We start from the raw sequence: 20901 nt of genomic DNA, 5'->3' as shown, positions 1-20901 counted from the left end.
CAGCTTTATTTTGTGAACCTAGTTTATTTGAATAAACTTTAGGCAGGCTTCCAGGGAAAATCAGTTCTGCTGTTCTATCAGGATGTGCAGTCTTATACCACACTGGGATTTGAACATGCAACCTCCAAGTGAGCCTCCAACGTTTCGTCCACAACACCAAAACCTTGTTTAATGTTGACTTGTCAGTAATAATTCTCTTCCCATTAAAAATGACTTTTTATGAACTGGTAATGTGCTTAAGCACTTCTCCATCTCAACATGCAAAAAAGTGAGGTTTCTTTTCAGACTATATAAGTGAAAGGTGTGGATTCCCCCCCCCCCCCACCCAACAACTTACAGCTGTTCTCTGAGCTATATATGATATAGAAATATTTCCACTGTAGTTGATGGTCTGCAGCAGGGAATCAACAATTTCCCCTCTCTCGTGCTCGTTTGGAACCTAAAGTAAGTTTAAACTGGTACAATGTACAACCATTACTATTTCAAGAAAACATATTTCTAGAAGTAGGTCACCATGACTTTTTGGTCACTAGACTTTTTAACATTCATCTTACTAGGAAAACTAGATTGTTTAAGAGATTGTGTACTTACAGTCTTTGAAATTTTGCCACTAAGAGATGTAATATTGAGACAAATTACTTGGCTAGGTGATATATAATTCTTTACAAATACAATGTAAGAAAACATCTTTTTCTGTAAAACTTTAATTTTAGGAATTGATGGCATGTTACCTCGATCTGGACTTGGTGTAGGAAGCACTCAAGCATGTCATGTGTGAGATCTTTGTTGGAGTGTGTGGTTGCCACGACGATCATTGGGTACTGCTGTAGATCATTTTTTAACTGCATGACATTGCTGAGAAAACTGCTCGCAACACGTGGGTCTGGAATTATGAAACAAGAGGACCATGATGGTCCTGAATCGCTCACCTCTTCCCACATGACCCATTTTTGAGTATGACGTCGTTTTTTCTATTATTTGATATAGTGACCTAGTTTTTGAGCTCATGTGACCCAGTTTTGAACTTGACCTAGATATTATCAAGATAAAAATTCTGACCAATTTTCATGAAGATCCATTGAAAAATATGGTCTCTAGGTTTTTCTATTATTTGACCTATTGACCTAGTTTTCAAAGGTACGTGACCCTGTTTTGAACTTTACCTAGATATCATCAAGGTGAACATTCTCACTAATTTTCATGAAGATCTCATGAAAAATATGGCCTCTAGAGAGGTCACAAGGTTTTTCTATTTTTATACCTACTGGCCTAGTTTTTGACCGCACATGACCCAGTTTCAAAACTGATCTAGATATCATCAAGGTGAACATTCAGATCAATTTTCATGAAGATCCATTGAAAAATATGGCCTCTAGAGAGGTCAAAAGATTTTAATAATTTTAGACCTACTGACCTAGTTTTTGACCACAGTTGACTCAGTTTCAAACTTGACCTAGATATCATCAAGATGAACATTCAAACCAACTTTCATACGTGACCCTGTTTTGAACTTTACCTAGATATCATCAAGGTGAACATTCTCACTAATTTTCATGAAGATCTCATGAAAAGTATGGCCTCTAGAGAGGTCACAAGGTTTTTTATTATTTGACCTACTGACCTAGTTTTTTATGGCACGTGATCCAGTTTCAAACTTGACCTAGATATCATCAAGGTGAACATTCTGACCAATTTTTATGGAGATACATTCACAAGTATGGCCTCTAGAGAGGTCACAAGGTTTTTCTATTTTTAGACCTACTGACCTAGTTTTTGACCGCACATGACCCTGTTTCGAACTTGACCTAGATATCATCAAGATGAACATTCAGACCAATTTTCATACAGATCCAATGAAAAATATGGCCTTTAGAGAGGTCACAAGGTTTTTCTATTATTTGACCTACTGACCTAGTTTTTGATGGCATGTGACCCACTTTCGAACTTGACCTAGATATCATCAAGATGAACATTCAGATTAACTTTCATACAGATCCCATGAAAAATATGGCCTCTAGAGAGCTCACAAGGTTTTTCTATTATTTGACCTACTGACCTAGTTTTTGATGGCACATGACCCACTTTCGAATTTGACCTAGATATCATCAAGGTGAACATTCTGACCAATTTTCATGAAGATGTCATGAAATATATGGCCTCTAGAGAGGTCACAAGGTTTTTCTATTTTTAGACCTACTGACCTAGTTTTTGATAGCACGTGACCCAGTTTCGAACTTGACCTAGATATCTTCAAGATGAACATTCAGACCAACTTTCATACAGATCCCATGAAAAATATGGCCTTTAGAGAGGTCACAAGGTTTTTCTATTATTTGACCTACTGACCTAGTTTTTGATGGCACGTAACCGAGTTTCGAACTTGACCTAGATATCATCAAGGTGAACGTTCTGACCAATTTTCATGAAGATCTTGTGAAATATATGGCCTCTAGAGAGGTCACAAGGTTTTTCTATTTTTAGACCTACTGACCTAGTTTTTGATGGCACGTGACCCAGTTTCGAACTTGACCTAGATATCATCAAGATGAACATTCTGACCAACTTTCATAAAGATCCCATGAAAAATGTGACCTCTAGAGTGGTCACAAGGTTTTTCTATTTTTAGACCTACTGACCTAGTTTTTGACCACACGTGACCCAGTTTCGAACTTGACCTAGATATCATCAAGATGAACATTCTGATTAATTTTCATGAAGATCCCAAGAAAAATGTGACCTCTAGAGTGGTCACAAGGTTTTTCTATTTTTAGACCTACTGACCTAGTTTTTGACCGCACGTGACCCAGTTTCGAACTTGACCTAGATATCATCAAGATGAACATTCTGACCAACTTTCATAAAGATCCCATGAAAAATGTGACCTCTAGAGTGGTCACAAGCAAAAGTTTACGGACGGACGGACGCACGCACGGACGGACGGACGGACGACGGACACCGCGCGATCACAAAAGCTCACCTTGTCACTTTGTGACAGGTGAGCTAAAAAGTTTTAAATATTCATAGGCAAACAAAGTTTGGTTTCACACATTTTCTTACTCTGGAAAAAAGTCTATTCCTATCTGCATACAACCCCTGCACCCCCATCCCCCTCACCCCAATACAACTAGTAGACTAAGTTCATAACCTGATTCAAATTACCTGAACAAGAAAATACATATGCACTTCTCATCTCCATTACTAGTAATTTCTTAAATGGTATACATAAAAGAGGTTACTGAACAAGTAACAATGCCAGCTGTGAGGAATATAATACAGTACAAGACACTCATATTAATTGCAGGTTCAAGTTCATTCAAATATAATCATTCCTGCACTAAGTGTGTTGCTACAGCTCATTTTTAGAAGTCACTGATCTCTAGCCCAAGACTACAAAACTAGAGGTTACCAGTGGACTTGTACCTGCTTCCCTATTCATAACTAGGACATCAGGACCGGGAGGACCCCACCTAATCAAAATACTTTCTATGTATAACTCTTGTCTTATAGCCTACTGCAGTTGAAGATTTTGTGTAATAATAGAAAGATATGTAAAAGGATGTGCAGGCTGAGCTTAGTCTGCACTAGTCGCAAAGGCAGAACAATTTACCGCCAGCAAGTTAAAGGTTAACAGACTGTCAGTGTTTCATATCTGACCACTACAAATTAACATGCAGACTTCTACTACAATCTAATCAAAATGCCGTTATATTCAATGAAATCACAAATTACCTTCAGTATTGCCGTCCCTGTCCCTACCCAGGGCATGGATGCTTTGTAACAACAAAATGCACGGTGAATAAAGCCCAGCTGAAATAGTTATACCAGTCATGTGATATATGATTACCTACATAAAAAACTAATATGAGCCATGCCATGGGAAAACCAACATAGTGGCTTTGCGACCAGCATGGATCCAGACCAGCCTGCGCATCCGCGCAGTCTGGTCAGGATCCATGCTGTTCGCTAACAGTTTCTCTAATTCCAATAGGTTTTGAAAGCGAACAGCATGGATCCTGGCCAGACTGTGCGGATGCGCAGGCTGGTCTGGATCCATGCTGGTCGCAAAGCCACTATGTTGGTTTTCTCATGGCACGGCTCATATGTCATCTCGATAACTACACAGTGGTACAGGCACTTGCAACTTAGTGTAAGTTTTTCTTTACTTTATTTCTTTCAAACAATATAATTCATGTTATAAAGAATGAAAATCACGTTCTGCAATTTTTCAATAATGGCAAAATGGAGTTACTTTACAACTAGAACTAAATTTTCATTGACCTGTATTTCTCATGAACAAATTTACCAAACATTGTCAAAATTTCCAAACGGTTCCTTTAGAAATGAATTTGAGTTTTTAAATAATTTCTTATTCATTGCCCTCTTAACTGTTTTAATCATAGAGTAAAATGCTATGTCATAATGGACATTTTGTAGTACAACATTCAAATAGTGTTCACACTGACAATATGTCAGAAGATTCTGGTGTATGTATGAAAATAAATGTTGAGAGAAAGAATACTGGGTACTGAAGTAATAAACAAAATGGTTTTTATAATATTTATTTATAATAATAATACCGATTATTTTCTGAATAGAAATAACTCGCGTTTATTTAGGCAAGAATTAATTTTGTTTTTTGTCATGTTGACAACAATAATAGACGCTTACGTCATTCGTAAGAAAATTAGCCTTAGATCAAGGGAAGTAACAAAGTATAATCGATGTCTATTTGGAATCTTTCGGTTTTAACCGCACATTTTTGTCAGTGACGTCACAACATTATTTGGAGTCATTCGGGCAGTTCACATGTTTCGATCAGCTGGTGTAATAGACACGAAATTACCACCTGCCACACCCTTCACATGCATATGGATATATATATATGTATTTATTATGTGATAAACCATAACATGATATATTGACTTTGTTACTTTTACAAAGATACTGCTGTCAGTTATATATTTTCAGGCTGCCAAATTGTGAGGTCTGATGTTGTCTGGTGATGAACCCTACCTTTATGGAATATATTCAGTTGTTCTGGTTGCAGACCTGTTATTCAACCAGGACATGTACCTGATTACAATACTGGGAATTTCAATTTACATTCAGTCGATTTGTGGTCATCAGGAATCACTAGAATTTGAAAGTCTAGAAATTTAGTTCCATAGGGCATCATCATAGTACAAAACTTATAGACATCAGAGTTATATCATACTCATAATATCGGTTGGCAGCATAAATAAACTTTTCCTTTGTGGAGGCAACAGCAGAGCAATTTTCGTATCTATATAAATGATAAAGGATTTCGGATACATTGGAGCTATATCGGGCTTAAAATAGCAGTTAGCAGCATAATTAACTTTTCATTTGCGGAGGCAGCAACAGAACAATTTTCTTATCAAGCAACTACAGACTTCGTATATACCAAAGCTGTATCAGGCTTAATACATTGGTTAGCAGTATAAATAGCATTTTCGTTTGCGGAGGCAGCAGAAGAACAATTTTCTGGTCAATCAATTACAGATTTTTGTATATACCTAAGCGATATCGGGCTTAATACATCAGTTTGCAGTAATATAAACTTTTCGTGTGTGAGGCAGCAATAGAACAATGTGCATATGGACCAAATGACTTAGTATATAACAGTGCTATGTGAGGCCGGATATATCCGTTAACACTGTATAAACTTAGGTAACGTCAGTAAACAGATCTTAAGTGGAAGCAACAACAGAACAATTTTCATAGCGGTATTGTAGGCATGAACATTTAGGTGGATTTTAATTCGCCTTTAGTAACGTGTTGAACCTAAGAGTGTGGTTTGAGACAGATGGTACATGGGATGTTAGGACATTCTATAGACAGAAAATGTGTTATGAACAAAAATGAACAACATAATTTTGTTTTAGTATGTTTATTAGTCATAATACATACGATATTTCGAGTGTTTTACTTCAGTATCAGAATAGACATTTTATAAATATGTGTGTTATTATTTTGTTTTGCTATTCGTGTGCTTAATTATTTCTGTTGAAACTGTTTTATATTGAAACTCCTGAATTATTCAATTTTTTAATGTTATTATGCTTGCATGTTCAAGCATTGTTTACAAACGAACAGGTATTAACTACGTGACATTGCTGAAATTGATGAATGTTAAGAAGTGTTTGTTTTGTAGGGTGTTCTTTAGCAATGTTATAAATCATATTTTAACCGTAATTTGAAGTAAAGGTACTTGTCGCATCTTAATTGAGGATTCTGACGGCCGAGGGTCATTTGTGCTTGTACACTTAGTCAACATTTGCTTTCACGGCCTATAATATTAGGTGGGATATTCATGGAAGTGGATGTTTGCATTAGCTTGATTTTGGTTAGGTAATAATCTAGCAATACTTTACTGGCTTGTTGGTCCGCTTCGGCGGAATGTCCAATGATCTGGTGAACTTGCTCGATTACATTTCAAAATTTAGTTTTTTCTGTGAGCACTGGGTTTTGCCCACAAGTTGTTGCTATACTTGGTATCTCCTAGGTGTCTCTTTGGCATTATAATTTTCACATGGATAGGACATCACAGTGCTAAATATAGCTATTGCCATTAAAATTTTTGCTATTGTGCACCGGCCAATTGCTACTGCCTGATTAATTGCTGGGTGCTTGTCACTGCCGAATAATTCTATAGTGTTGGCATGAAATTGGTTTTTGTCGACCGAAATGTTGCTAAATTATTGTCCGAGTATTATGCATGACAGATACATTGTGTTTTGCTATTGTATGTGCCATATTGTATGGCCGAAATACTGATAAATTATTGTCCGGATATTATGCATGACCTATACATTGTGTTTTGCTATTGTCTGTGCCATATTGTATGGCAAAATATTGCTAAATTGTTGTCCGAGTACTTTACACGTATTGTGCGCGGAAGAATGATTATGTAACTGTTATTAAACGGTGGCATGTGCATTGTACACACCTGAATTTTTGCTATTATTAAAGTATTATCCTTCCTTGTGAAGGTTTAATTTTGCACAACAGAAATATTATTATAGTCTTGCTAATTTATTGTACTGATTTAGTGCATGGCAGAAACATAGCTAATTTTAAGTTTACTTGAGGGTGTAGGCAATTTTGGTCCTCGGTTGTTAGAATTTTCATTACATTTTCTTGGCCTGGGTCATAGCGTGTGACAAAATTCAGGCTAAAACAATTATTGTCAGAAAGATGCGGCCATAAACTATCCAAACTTGTGTTAGGGACTTTATTAATGTCTTGTTATTGATAACAAAGTATGTCTTGTTATTGATAACTAAGTATTATACAGTATGTTTTTGTGAATCAGTTTCAAATAATTAAAACAGGTTTTTCAAAGAATTCTGGTTCATTGTGTATAATTCAAGTCCTTAAATAATAGTGATTATTTTCGAATGAAAATAAATCCGAAATTATTTAGGTCAGGAATTATCTGGTTTTTTTCTCGTTTTTATTTTTAGATAAATGCTATTTTTAGACATTGTCATTACATATGTATGCCATTTGGAATGCTTCGGTTTCAACAGCAAAACTATCTCTGACGTCACATTATCAATTGCAAACATGGCAGATGAAACAGACACAAAATTCTTTAATTTAAATCTGATTTCATCTTGTGAAATTAAACTATCGGGCCATATTAAAAGCTTTTGCAGGAAGGCTGGACATCCTGTTAATCTAGAGGAGCAACGTATTGACGTGTTGAATGTTCCTGATTCGGAGAAAATTACAGGTAATATAACACGCAATGGACGAAAAATAATGTCGTCTCTGTGAAGCAAACATATTGCTTTCTATCACTGGTTTGAAGAAATAATTCAGGCTTACAAATATAGAGATAATGGAATGAACGTGTAGGGTGTGGTGTGTCTGTTACTATTTCTCAGCTGGATATATTACGCGATACCGCGGTCATGAATTTGATTTTGAAACGGAAATATTTTTAAGGGAAAACATGTTAATATGTGGTTTAATACTGGTCTGACTTACATGGTAAATAATGAAGCAAACATATAAGATACACGTAGAATTTTGAATGGGTTGAATTTACACATAATTTAAACAAAGACTTTAATCTTCGATATGAAAAGTGAGTAGAGATATTTACCCTGACACCGGTTAGATATTTTACCCCGACACCGGTTTCAATATGTAAAGGCAGCAGTGAAGTTATAGGCAGTATGCTGAGCGTATATAAAGGTATAATTATGTAACATTACTGCCACAAATAACATTAATACTGCCTTTAGTGTTAAGTGGATTACAGTTGCAGGAAAGAAAATGGTAAACAAACATAAATATACATAGCAAAAAAGTTGAGTAATGCACTTTTTTATGCTTTGTCATTAAAATACTCCTTAATATAGATATATCAGAGAAGTCATTGTTACAAAGACATTTGAACTAGGACAGCCAATTAGGGGAGGCAACATTGCGGACTGTCTGGGGTCTTTTTGTTAGGTACATTTGTACCAGGATTTATAGAAGTAATATAGACAAAGCATCAATTGATATTTTTTGTTTTACATGAGAACCTACTATTTCAATCAGAAGATACAGTGGTACGTTTAAATCCCTTTACTTTCGGTTTGAATTACATTTTTCAGATCTGCATTTTGCAAAGGCATGCATAGCCCATAAAGATAATTTAGGAATATAAAATTGAACATAAATTTGGTTCTGTTGTTCAATATAAATTGGAAAAGAAATTTTGAATTCACATGTCTCGGGTGATGCTATAGTACAAAACTTTCAAGTTTCATTGAAATATTAAATGTATTTAATGGTTTGATTGTATTTATAGTTTGAGATTTTACAAAATGCGTCCAAGTGAGTAAAATGCAATCGTTACCTAAATCAAATGAATAATTTTTTACAATGTTTCGGGCATGAGAAAATTATGAATGGTAATTTTAATTCTGTTTGACACAGGTTTGCATTCTTTTTGTTACATGTACAGTAATTGTGTTAAGCAGTATTTATGTACAGAAGTATGGACCTATCTGCTAATTGTTTGATAACCATCAAAAATAGTATTCATTTAAGTTATTGACAAATATAGAAGACTCTCATTTAGTCCCCTTTTGATAGGTGGTGGCTTCAATTTTTGTTGTATATATAAAGTATATTACTATATCTTAGTAAGTCTATGATTTTGTTTTCCCGCAGTATCTACCAAGGGTTGGAATGTTGAGGAACATATTGGAAACTTTATTTCACCAGGTTATCGATTAACTACTTCTTATAATTTTCTTGTAAAAACCCAAGTGCTTAGAGTATATAAAGTGATAACTTCACATGTCGCTTATTACCGTAGGAATATGTAGGTCATTTATTGCAAAGTAAATTTGCGTTATATCTATACTGAGAGCGTGTTAATATGCTGTTAACAGAAAAATTTGAAGACTGATGAAAAACTTAAAAGTACAAATGTACAATGTATATTGAATTCTTGTTTACATAAATAATTTGTTGACAAATGTTTACCCATGGATCGTTTATTAGTTGTAGTCTGTTTATATATAAACACTAAATATACATGTTCTGCTAGAAACTGAAGTCAAACTGAATCATTAGTTTTCCCGTGAGAAAGGGTCATGCAAATTTTCTTCGTTGATTGCACTAATTCTTTAGTGTTCTAAGACTGAATGTAAGCAGTTTTGAGCAAAACGGTTATAGAATTTTTGTTAACAGCAAACACTGTGTATATATTCAGGTTTGTGTTTGGGACTTTTTAGGACCCCATTTATCATCTGTTTAAAATGCTTCTATAATCATTAATGTCATTTCAGTTGATAAAATAATTGAAATCTGCTACTTTTTACTGGAAATCTGCTCATAGCAGCCATTGTATTAGTCTGTAAATTTGTTCAACATGGGGATGGTTATAATGCAGCTTGAGCTTAATTGACTCATTCAGTATGTAAATGTTACAATTTAATTGCATATTAAATTGAGGACAATATAAAAAATGTTGAAATGAAATCATTATTTAAATCGATAAGTGCCATCAAACTTTAAAAGGTTACAGTGTGAAAATAATGAGAAGTTGTGGTTACTCGATGCGTAATCATTCATATAATTTTTCTGTGACTGAAAATAAAGGGTTCGTTATTATACAATGTATTGTGATTAAAAATGATTAATATACAGATGTCAGTTTTGATATAATGCATGTTCTTTAAGTTATTTGGTAATATTGGATCACATTAATTTGTTTTCTAATTGGTAGTACAACTTAATTGGTAACAATGCTGTTGCTTATAGAAGTTTGTGGTTTTATAATTATATTTTCATATTCATAAACATGATAATTTTATAAATCCAATACATAATATGATAATGAGTTAACATGTTATTATCTTTCTTGAGTAAAGTATCTGTCTGGCTGTAAATCCAATGATTCAGAAATATTTTATGTATATAAAGGTTAAACATTGATAGTTTTTAAACCGACATGGATTTGAAAAACTCACTTCTGGATAGCTACTATTACAATATGAACCTTTCATCAGGTCATTATAAGTTTGAAATTTATAACATATGGAGCATCTAGATAAACTACTGGTTATGAATAGGCTAATTAGTTAGCACTCAGATTGTTTTACTGTTGAGTGTGATACCTTGACAGAGATAAATCGGAATGCCTGTCAGATTTGCATCACGAAGGGTCCATTTGGTCTAGGGGAACTATTTTGTTCATTGTAATTAGTATACTACTTCCCCTGGAATTTTTAATACAGAAGTTAATTGAGATATTCAGGATTTGGACTGAGTAATTTTGATATACATTTAGTATAAATTTACATTCAGTAAATTTAGATATACTATTATCCCGGCTTTGAATTTTGGGGGATAAATTTATAAAGTAAATTTATTGTGGCGGAAAATTCTGACAGCCGGGGATCATTTTGTTAAATAAATATCCTAGCAATTACTTGTCTGTGTCGTTGGTCTTACTTAGGTGGAATATTCTTCGATCTGGTGAAGTTGCTGGAGTACATTTCAAAATTTAGTTTTTTCTGTGAGCACTGGGTTTTGCCCACAAGCTGTTGCTAGGCTTGGTATCTCCTATGTGTCTCTTTGGCATTGTAAATTTCCTTTCGATAGGACCGAATATTGATATAGTGTTCGCAGAAAAATGCTAGTGTCTGTGTCGTATTGTATGGCAGAAATATTGGTAAATTATTGTACGTGTATTGTACATGGCTGAAATATTGCTAAATTATTTACGTGTATTGTACAGGGCAAACATATTGCTAGTCCGTATTGTGCACAGCTGAAATATTGCTAAATTATTTACGTGTATTGTACACGGCAAAAATATTGCTAGTCCGTATGGTGCACAGCTGAAATATTGCTAAATTATTTACGTGTATTGTACACGGCAGATATATTGCTAGTCCGTAGTGTGCACGGCAGAAGTATTGCTAATTTATTATACGTGTATTGTGCACGGCAGAAATATTGCTAATTTATTATACGTGTATTGTACACGGCAGAAATATTGCTAGTCCGTATTGTGCACGGCAGAATTATTGCTAATTTATTATACATGTATTGTACACGGCAGACATATTGCCAGTCACTATTTTGCAAGGTAGAAATGTTGCTAAATCAGTGTACTTTTGTTGTATTGCTAGTCCATATTGTATGACTGAAATGGGTGTGAAATTATGGTACGTATATTGTACATGACAAAGTGCAGTGTACACGGCAGAAATATAGCTATTGTCCAGATAGATAAATATATAGCGCCGCAGAAATTTTGTGTAAAGTTTATTCAAGTGTGCAGGCATGATTGGTCCTCGGTTGTTAGAATTTTCATTACATTGTCTTTCCTGGGTCATTTTATGTGACAAAATTCAGGCTTACATGTAGACAGAAAGATGCGGCCACAAATTATCCAAACTTATTAAATTGTCAATGAATAATTTGCATAACTTGAAGTGATATTGAATCACCAATTTGTAAATGAAATATTTGTCAGTGTTTAAGAAATTAAAAGGAAGTGTATTTCAGAATTTGTGTTTATTATTATTCTTATGATTCATAATTCTGGTCCTTAAATAATGGTTTTTAATGTGACAAATCAAAAATTTAAGTCGCTACCTGCATTGAATGCGTTTTTCATCTTAGCCTCTGTCGTACCAGATGACTCACCAAACAAAGCGTGACAATTCACCTGTAAAAAAAGAAAAGAAATCAGTTTCCATGGAATTAATATATTGTCTTTGTTTACAATCACTTTCTCACCTATGCTTAACCTTGCTGGCGGCAAGTGATTTTGCCTTTGCAACCAGTGCTGACCAATGTGCAGGCTGATCATGGTCTGCACTGTTCGCTATTTGGTCACTAAATTTTCAATGAACACCCTTTCAAATAATAAATGGTACTGTCCAAATTGAATAGTAGACTAGTCCATTTTAGAAACAAACAGAACCTCATATAGTAAGGAAATATCTACACTTTTATTATATAAATTAAAGGAAGATAACAGTATTTTGGAATGATGCCTCAGAAATGGCTGCTTTTGCAAAACACTCACTTAAAACATTGTGCTCTTAAAAAAACTCAGAGCAATATGCTCTCAACACATATGCTTACAGAAATCCCTCAGCATCTGAACACAGCAATATGCTCTAACTAATCCAAGGTATTTTGATCTAAACAATAGAGCATTTAGAGCATTTTTCAAACAGAGCTAATAAGCTCTCATAAAGGGCAACTTGCTCCCCATACATATTCTGACAGTTTTACACTCTATCAAAATACATTTTATTCAAACACTAGCTAACAATCTCTTCACAATAACTATTCACTTGATAACATAATTTTTCCAGTGAACATTTGTAATTAGTAGGACCTATCAGATTTAAATTGCTCCAGTATGAAGCATGAACAGTTGTGAACCATAAATTCACAAGACAATTAATGCTATTGTTAATTCATTAATATCTATTGCAGCAATCCGCACAATTCAATCTCCACAAACAAATGAATTTAATGAATTTCCCTTTCTTGTATTCTTCTATATTGAAATCCACAAACTCACACCCACACAAAATAGCTGTTTTGGCTAAAACCATGAAATTTCACGCTCATAAAATTCAACAATTTCACCAGATACAAATGTAACATATAAATGCTAAAACAGAATATTACCTTATCAGAACATATTCAATGATTTACAACAAGGTGTATTACCTTGAATGCATGTATACCCAGTTTCCTAGCAACAGAAACAATAAGAGTAGTTTTTCCACTTCCAACTGGTCCAGCAACAAGAACAGCTGGGGGCACAGATTTCAAGGACTTGCATCCTATTCTAGAAAAGATGACAGACATAACTCATTAAATATATATAAATATATCCAAGTGCTGCTGTTTGAAAACCAACGTTAGGGCTCTGCAATAGGTAAGGACCAAGATCAGCCTGTACATCTGTACTGTATGCTTATCGGTTGTATAGAAGTGCTTACATTGATAAACACACAGTATGGATGTACAATGATCTGGATCCTTGTTGGTCGCAAAGCTCTAACGCCCGTTTCTACACAGCGGCGTTCATTTGTATATTAAACATCCTTAAAATGGTATCATTTGTGCCTTCAAATCTGTGTCATTAAATACTTTTGATTTATTGTTAGATTTATCAATTATGACATTTATGTAACAATGTTTTTTCATTATATATCATTATCATTTCAAAGAACTCAGAGGCAGTAGTTAGAAGAACGCAACAAGTTTTTGTTAATATCAACAGCATTAATTTTTTTAGAATGACATATTTCATCAACATATCTATCTAAACATGTATAAAAATAACAAATTATTTCGAGCTATCACTGAAAACAAGTAATAACCCCTACAATACTGCTTTGTCAGACTACACATCAAAACCAAAAACCTTAGTAAAATCATTATGAAAAGGTACACATATCTACACCTCATAGTGATCATGTGTAGGAAGCATCAATGAAATCTCTTTAAAAACAGGAAGAACACAATGGTATACATGTTTTGCAAGGGACAAACCAGCTGCATGAACGACAGTAAGACAGCCACTACCTACCCTCTCCAAACTGTATTTGCAGATATAATAATTGAGCCGCGCCATGAGAAAACCAACATAGTGCGTTTGCGACCAGCATAGATCCAGACCTGCCTGCGCATTCGCGCAATCTGGTCAGAATCCATGCTGTTCGCTTTCAAAACCTATTGCAATTAGAGAAACCATAAGCAAACAGCATGGATCCTGACATTGATAAACAAACAGTATGGATGTACACTGATGTGGATCCATGCTGGTCGCAAACTCACTATGTTGGTTTTCTCATGCTGCAGCTCATTTAATGATTACAAAAAATCTGAAACTAAGAAGTTACAAGGAAATGGTAATTACCTGGATGTAAGGTGGGGTAGTATGCAGTTCTCCAATTTATCGACATACTGTGACAGTCCTGGCAGATTATCCTTGTCCCAGAAACTCTGAGGGAGGGGACTCAGGTATGTCTGCATCATTACAGGTATATAGCTGTGCTCTGATCCTATCTGAAAAAATACCAAAGAATAACATAAATTTTGCTTGTCAAAGTATAACATAAATTTTGCTTGCCAAAATATAACATAAATTTTGCTTGCCACGTAAACACATCTTACAAACAGATTGCTTTTAAATAAATGATATGTTTATAGTTATTTTAAACAAGCATAAAAGTGTATAATAAAATCAGATACTGTTGAAGCATAACATATATTTTCTGTAAGTAATATAATTATAATAGTATAGTTCTGTATCTCTGATAAACAGGAAGTAATGGCCTAACATCATTTATCCAGATAATGTAAAATAAAGTCTAGACTACTGGGTACTGGTAAACTAAAATCAAATGGCAATGTTACCATCTTCCTAAACTATAATTTGAAAATGCTTGAAATGTTGAATAATGAAAAAAAAAAAATGTCTTAAAATCAGTCTGTAATATGCAAGTGTCCTTTATATTATAGGGGAAATATCTCAAAAACATGGACATAGACTTTTAACATTTTATTTAACAATATCAAAAAAAAAAAAAAATGTTATGTTTAATTTAAGGCTGTGAGAAGAGTCATTAAAATCTACATTGTAGAAAAAATATATTTTGTGAAAATGATACGGACAATGTGATTTGCCAATAGACAACCATTATTAAAACTTGTGTCAGGTCCAAATTTTTCAGATCAGTCTAGGAAAAAAATCGAGCACAAGTACCTATCTTTTTTATTTGCCTAGTTTTCTAAGTATATTCTGAAGTTTTGAAAAATCATGGTTTAATCTAATTCTACATTGTTATTACTCTACTCTCACTTTCGATACCCTATACATATTAACTGATTCAGTTATCATAATGCATCTTTTAAAGGCATCTTTCTTATAAACTGAGAATTTATTAACCTTAACCGTGCCAAATTTCTAATAAGGACTGGTCCATCATTCAATTTGGGCACTACCCCTTATTATTCAAATGGGTGAAAATTTACTGACTGAACAGCGAACAGTGCAGACCATGATCAACCTGCATGGACGTACAAGCTGATCTTGGTCTGCACCGGTTGCAAAGGCAGAATCACTTGCCGCCAGCATGCTTAAGGTTAATATTCGTGTGGAACAAATTTTTGTGAATTCCATGGTTAAGTCAATATAAGATGAACCTTCCATACATTTTATCTTCAAACATTGAAATCCAACAATTTCATATTCTCAAGAAACAGCTGTTTTGACCCAAAGCAAAAACATTTGTGCTCACAAAATTAAAAGATTTCACAGTCGATTTTGCTGATACTGACGCAGTTAATGAAAAATTACTGGAAAAAAATTAATACATATAATATACATTTATAACAATTAAATTACCTGGATCAGTGTGGTATTCTCTCTGTCCACAATAACATTTTTGTGAGTTGTTTTAGAGCCCTTGAAATTCACAACTTTGAAGTATATACATGGAAATCTGTTCTCAGTATCATCTCCTGTGTTCTGCCAGAAGTTTGGATCATCTGATAAAAATAATGCAGTTAAAATGTATATTTTTTAACAGAAAATAATACTGATACGGAAAATTAAAACATGATAACATTGCCATTTACTGTAATTCAAGTTAAACTTTCAGTTTAATTGATTATAATAATACCTTAAACTCTGATGCTCAATGCTGTGTCATTTCTAGTGTTCCTTTAATATTACCAGATTTAAAGTCACAATAACGAGGCAATATGGGACTTTATAGTCTGATACATCAAGAAACAAGAGTGTCATGATGACCCTGGATCGCTCACCTGAGTAATATGAGCTACATGTTTCAAATCTCAAACTGATGATAAAATATTAAGAAAGTCAGTAGGTCTAATTCATGGTCAATGAAATTCAGTTTTACAATTTGTGTGCAAAACTGTGTATGTCATCAAAATTTCAAGGCTGTATCTTAAAAAACAAGAAAGTAGGTCAGTAGGTCAAGGTCACAGTCAAGTGACATCATATTACTTGGGGTCATCAGGTAATTATAATTAAACAGTCTTTGAAATAGGATCTGATGATTTTTTAGTATTTTTCCTATATAACCCACATAATAACTAAGTGACCACAGGGGGGGGGGGGGCTCTTTTAACCCTTTAACCCCAGGGGTATAATTTGAATAATTTTGGTAGAGGACTACTAGACAATGCATCATACCAAATATCAAAAGCCTAGGTCATATGGTTTCAGACAAGAAGATTTTTAAAGCTTTTTCCTATATAAGTCTATATAAAACTTGGGACCCCCAGGGCAGGGCCTCTTTTCATCCAAGGGGTACAATTTGAACAATTTGGTTGAGGACCATAAGACAATGCTACAAACCAAATATCAAAGGTCTAAGTGTTGTGGTTTCAGACAAGAAGATTTTTAAACTTTTTTTCCTATATAAGTCTATGTAAAACTTGGGACCTCCCGGGCGGGGCCACATTTGACCCTAGGGGGATAATTTGAACAACCTTGGTAGAGGATCACTAGATGATGCTACATACCAAATATCAAAGCCCTAGGCCATGTGGTTTTGTACAAGAAGATTTTCAAAGTTTTCCCTATATAAGTCTATATAAACCATGTGACCCCCGGGGCGGGGCCATATTTGACCCTAGGGGGATAATTGGAATAATCTTGGTAGAGGACCACTAGAGGATGCTACATACCAAATATCAAAGCCCTAGGCCATGTGGTTTTGTACAAGAAGATTTTCAAAGTTTTCCCTATATAAGTCTATATAAACCATGTGACCCCGGGGCGGGGCCATATTTGACCCCAGGGGGATAATTTGAACAGTTTTGGTAGAGGACCACTACATGATGCTACACACCAGACATCAAAGCCCTAGGCCTTGTGGTTTTGGACAAGAAGATTTTTAAAGTTTTTCCTTTCGGTTGCCATGGCAACCAGAGTTCTGCATGAAATTAAATTCTTTGACAATTTTGAAAGGGGGCCACCCAAGGATCATTCCTGTGAAGTTTGGTGTAATTCTGCCCAGTGGTTTTCAAGAAGAATTTTTTTTAGAAATTGTTGACGGACGACGGACATCAAGCAGTCACAATAGCTCAACTTGTCACTTTGTGACAAGTGAGCTAAAAACCACTATGAACCAGTTAGCATCATTGTAGCTATGTACAGTCACCAGGGTAGAACCACCTACTTTCTGAAAGCCAGTGGTATGACAATCATTTTTCTAATATGTCATAGTTAATACATGTACACTTAAACCATTGCTATCATCTTCAACTATGATTCATCTGTAACTTTGGCAAAATTCCATTTCATTTACAAATCTCTTCCAGCATAAAAGATTCCACCTGAATATTATGCTTGCTTGTCAGTAGAGTAGGAATTCAATAAAGTATTCATTTTCCTTCAAAATAAGACATACTACTGTTTCACCTACCTAATCCCTTACAGGATCTCTTCCTGTATTGTAGTTTTACTTTGCACGATTCCAGATACATGTATAAATTTATAGTACACACCATTCTAAAGGTCTCTAACAATGGTAGTAGGATCTTTTTCAAATTTATAATATCATCAATAATGCCAATCCAATGGACAAAAATGTATATTTCACTATTATAACAAGAGGACCATAATGGTCCTGAATCGCTCACCTGTTCCCACATGACCCAGTTTCGAGTATGACGTCATTTTTTCTATTATTTGAAATAGTGACCTAGTTTTTGAGCTCATGTGACCCAGTTTTGAACTTGACCTAAATATCATCAAGATAAAAATTCTGACCAATTTTCATGAAGATTCATTGAAAAATATGGCCTCTAGAGAGGTCAAAATATTTTTCTAATTTTAGACCTACTGACCTAGTTTTTGACCGCAGTTGACCCAGTTTCAAACTTGACCTAGATATCATCAAGATGAACATTCAGACCAACTTTCATACAGATCCCATGAAAAGTATGGCCTCTAGAGAGGTCACAAGGTTTTTTTTATTATTTGACCTACTGACTTAGTTTTTGATGGCACATGACCCAGTTTCAAATTTGACCTAGATATCATCAAGGTGAACATTCTGACCAATTTTCATGAAGATCCATTCAAGGGTACGGCCTCTAGAGAGGTCACAAGGTTTTTCTATTTTAAGACCTACTGACCTAGTTTTTGATCACAGTTGACCCAATTTCAAACCTGACCTGCCCGTGCAGAAATATTTTCCTGTTCTCAGGAAATCCCAGGATTATCCTGTGATATCCTGGGATTCTTTAAGCAAAGCTGCAAGAAAGTCCTGAAGACAGGACTTTAACACTAAAAGACACGACTTTTGATAGAAAAATTGTCCTGTTCACAGGAAAAAGACAGGACTTTTTCTAAAAGATACAGATTGAAAGATGGTAATTAATTTGAAACATGATCTTGTAATGGTGTAATAAGTTAATTACATCCTGGTGTTGAAGACCCATGTTCTGGGAGAAACTGTATCATTAAGTACTTCTGATTGTGGTGTTGTCAGTGTAACAGGAATATATTCTATAAATTTGTGGTAAGTTAGCAAATTATTTCTATATAAACTTTTAGAAATAATACTAAATGTACTCCTTCATTAAATGATTTTACAAAACAATAAGTTATTTAGAAAAGTAGTTTTCTTTAAAATCCGTCAGAGCATTAAAAAGTGAAATGCGTTACTACAGTTTAGGTTATCTGTACATGCAAATTTGATCAAAGACGGTTTCACTCTAGTGAACAGATCATAGAATGATAAGAGCTTTTTGCTCAGTATGATTTGTTTGTTTGTTTGTTTTGGGTTTAACGCTGTTTTTCAACAGTTTCAGTCATGTAACGGCGGGCAGTTAACCTAACCAGTGTTCCTGGATTTTGTACCAGTACAAACCTGTTCTCCGCAAGTAACTGCCAACTTCCCCACATGAATCAGAGGTGGAGGACTAATGATTTCAGACACAATGTCGTTTATCAAATAGTCACGGAGAACATACGCCCCGCCCAAGGATCGAACTCACGACCCCGCGATCCGTAGACCAACGCTCTTACCTACTGAGCTAAGCGGGCGGGCCTTGCTCAGTATGAAGCTCAGTATGAAGCTCATAATTTGATGATTCTAGACTAAATAGTAGTACTTTCACCTAGTTTTTTTTTGCCATGAGTGCACATATTTGAGCTGATTTAAGATGTGCCAAGAAATTAACATTTCTGCTATGACAGGTTGTATTGTTTCAATGTATATGATGTATGCCTTTTAACTACAAAATATTTTTCAATATTAGGAAATGGTAATCCTTATATTCTTACTGTAAATACTATTGAACTTTAACAGTCAATTTGTTAACTGTATTTCCCGCCAAAGATAATTTCAAATCATGTTTACAAGGTATTCAGTTACATGTTCTGGGGTTTCCTGAAGACAGGACAATTGTCCTGAGATTTCTTGTCATCAGGAATTCCTGGGATTTCCTGAAGACAGGACAATTGTCCTGGGATATCCTGACTTCAAGAATTCCTGGGATTTCCTGAGAACAGGACAATATTATACTTTTATGTCCTGCCTTCAGGAAATCTCAGGACATTTCTGGGATTTTCAGGATAGCAGGATTGGAATTCTCAGATGTCCTGTTTTTTTCCTGTTCATAGGAAAATCCTGGGATTGTCCCATTCCCATTTAACGGTGTGAAAAGTCCCAGGACTATCCCAGGAATTCCTGAGATATTTTCAGGACATTATCCCAGGATAGTCCTGCGACTTCCTGGGATAATCCCAGGATTTCCTGTTCCATTTTCGCATGGGTATATATCATCAAGATAAACATTCAGACCAACTTTCATACAGATCCAATGAAAAATATGACCTCTAGAGAGGTCACAAGGTTTTTTCATTATTTGACCTACTGACCTACTTTTTGGAGACGTGACCCACTTTCGAACTTTACCTGAAGATCCATTCACAAGTATGGCCTCTAGAGAGGTCACAAGGTTTTTCTATTTTTAGACCTACTGACCTAGTTTTTGACCGCACGTGACCCAGTTTCGTTCTTGACCTAGATATCATCAAGACAAACATTCAGACCAACTTTCATACAGATCCCATGAAAAATATGGCCTTTAGAGAGGTCACAAGGTTTTTCTATTATCTGACCTACTGACCTAGTTTTTGACCGCATGTGACCCAGTTTCGTACTTGGCCTAGAAATCATCAAGGTGAACATTCTGACCAATTTTCATGAAGATCTTATGAAATATATGGCCTCTAGAGAGGTCACAAGGTTTTTCTATTTTTATACCTACGGACCTAGCTTTTGACCACACGTGACCCAGTTTCGAACTTGACCTATATATCATCAAGGTGAACATTCT

General features: G+C 34.9%; 1 protein-coding gene across 1 annotated transcript; it reads right to left on the bottom strand.

The window, feature by feature from the left end:
- Positions 1-337: 337 nt before the first annotated feature.
- Positions 338-16065, bottom strand: LOC128552351 (peroxisomal ATPase PEX6-like; the record flags this gene model as incomplete). The annotated part of the gene is made up of 7 exons (XM_053533379.1): positions 338-439; positions 732-883; positions 3730-3807; positions 12139-12211; positions 13234-13354; positions 14432-14580; positions 15923-16065. Coding segments are annotated over 7 exons (818 nt in total), but the record flags the coding sequence as incomplete, so codon positions are not given.
- Between the last annotated feature and the right edge of the window lie 4836 nt (positions 16066-20901).

Source organism: Mercenaria mercenaria, unplaced genomic scaffold (assembly GCF_021730395.1).
Source record: "Mercenaria mercenaria strain notata unplaced genomic scaffold, MADL_Memer_1 contig_2405, whole genome shotgun sequence".
Classification (NCBI taxonomy): domain Eukaryota; kingdom Metazoa; phylum Mollusca; class Bivalvia; order Venerida; family Veneridae; genus Mercenaria; species Mercenaria mercenaria.
This window is presented reverse-complemented; position numbering and strand designations above follow the sequence as displayed.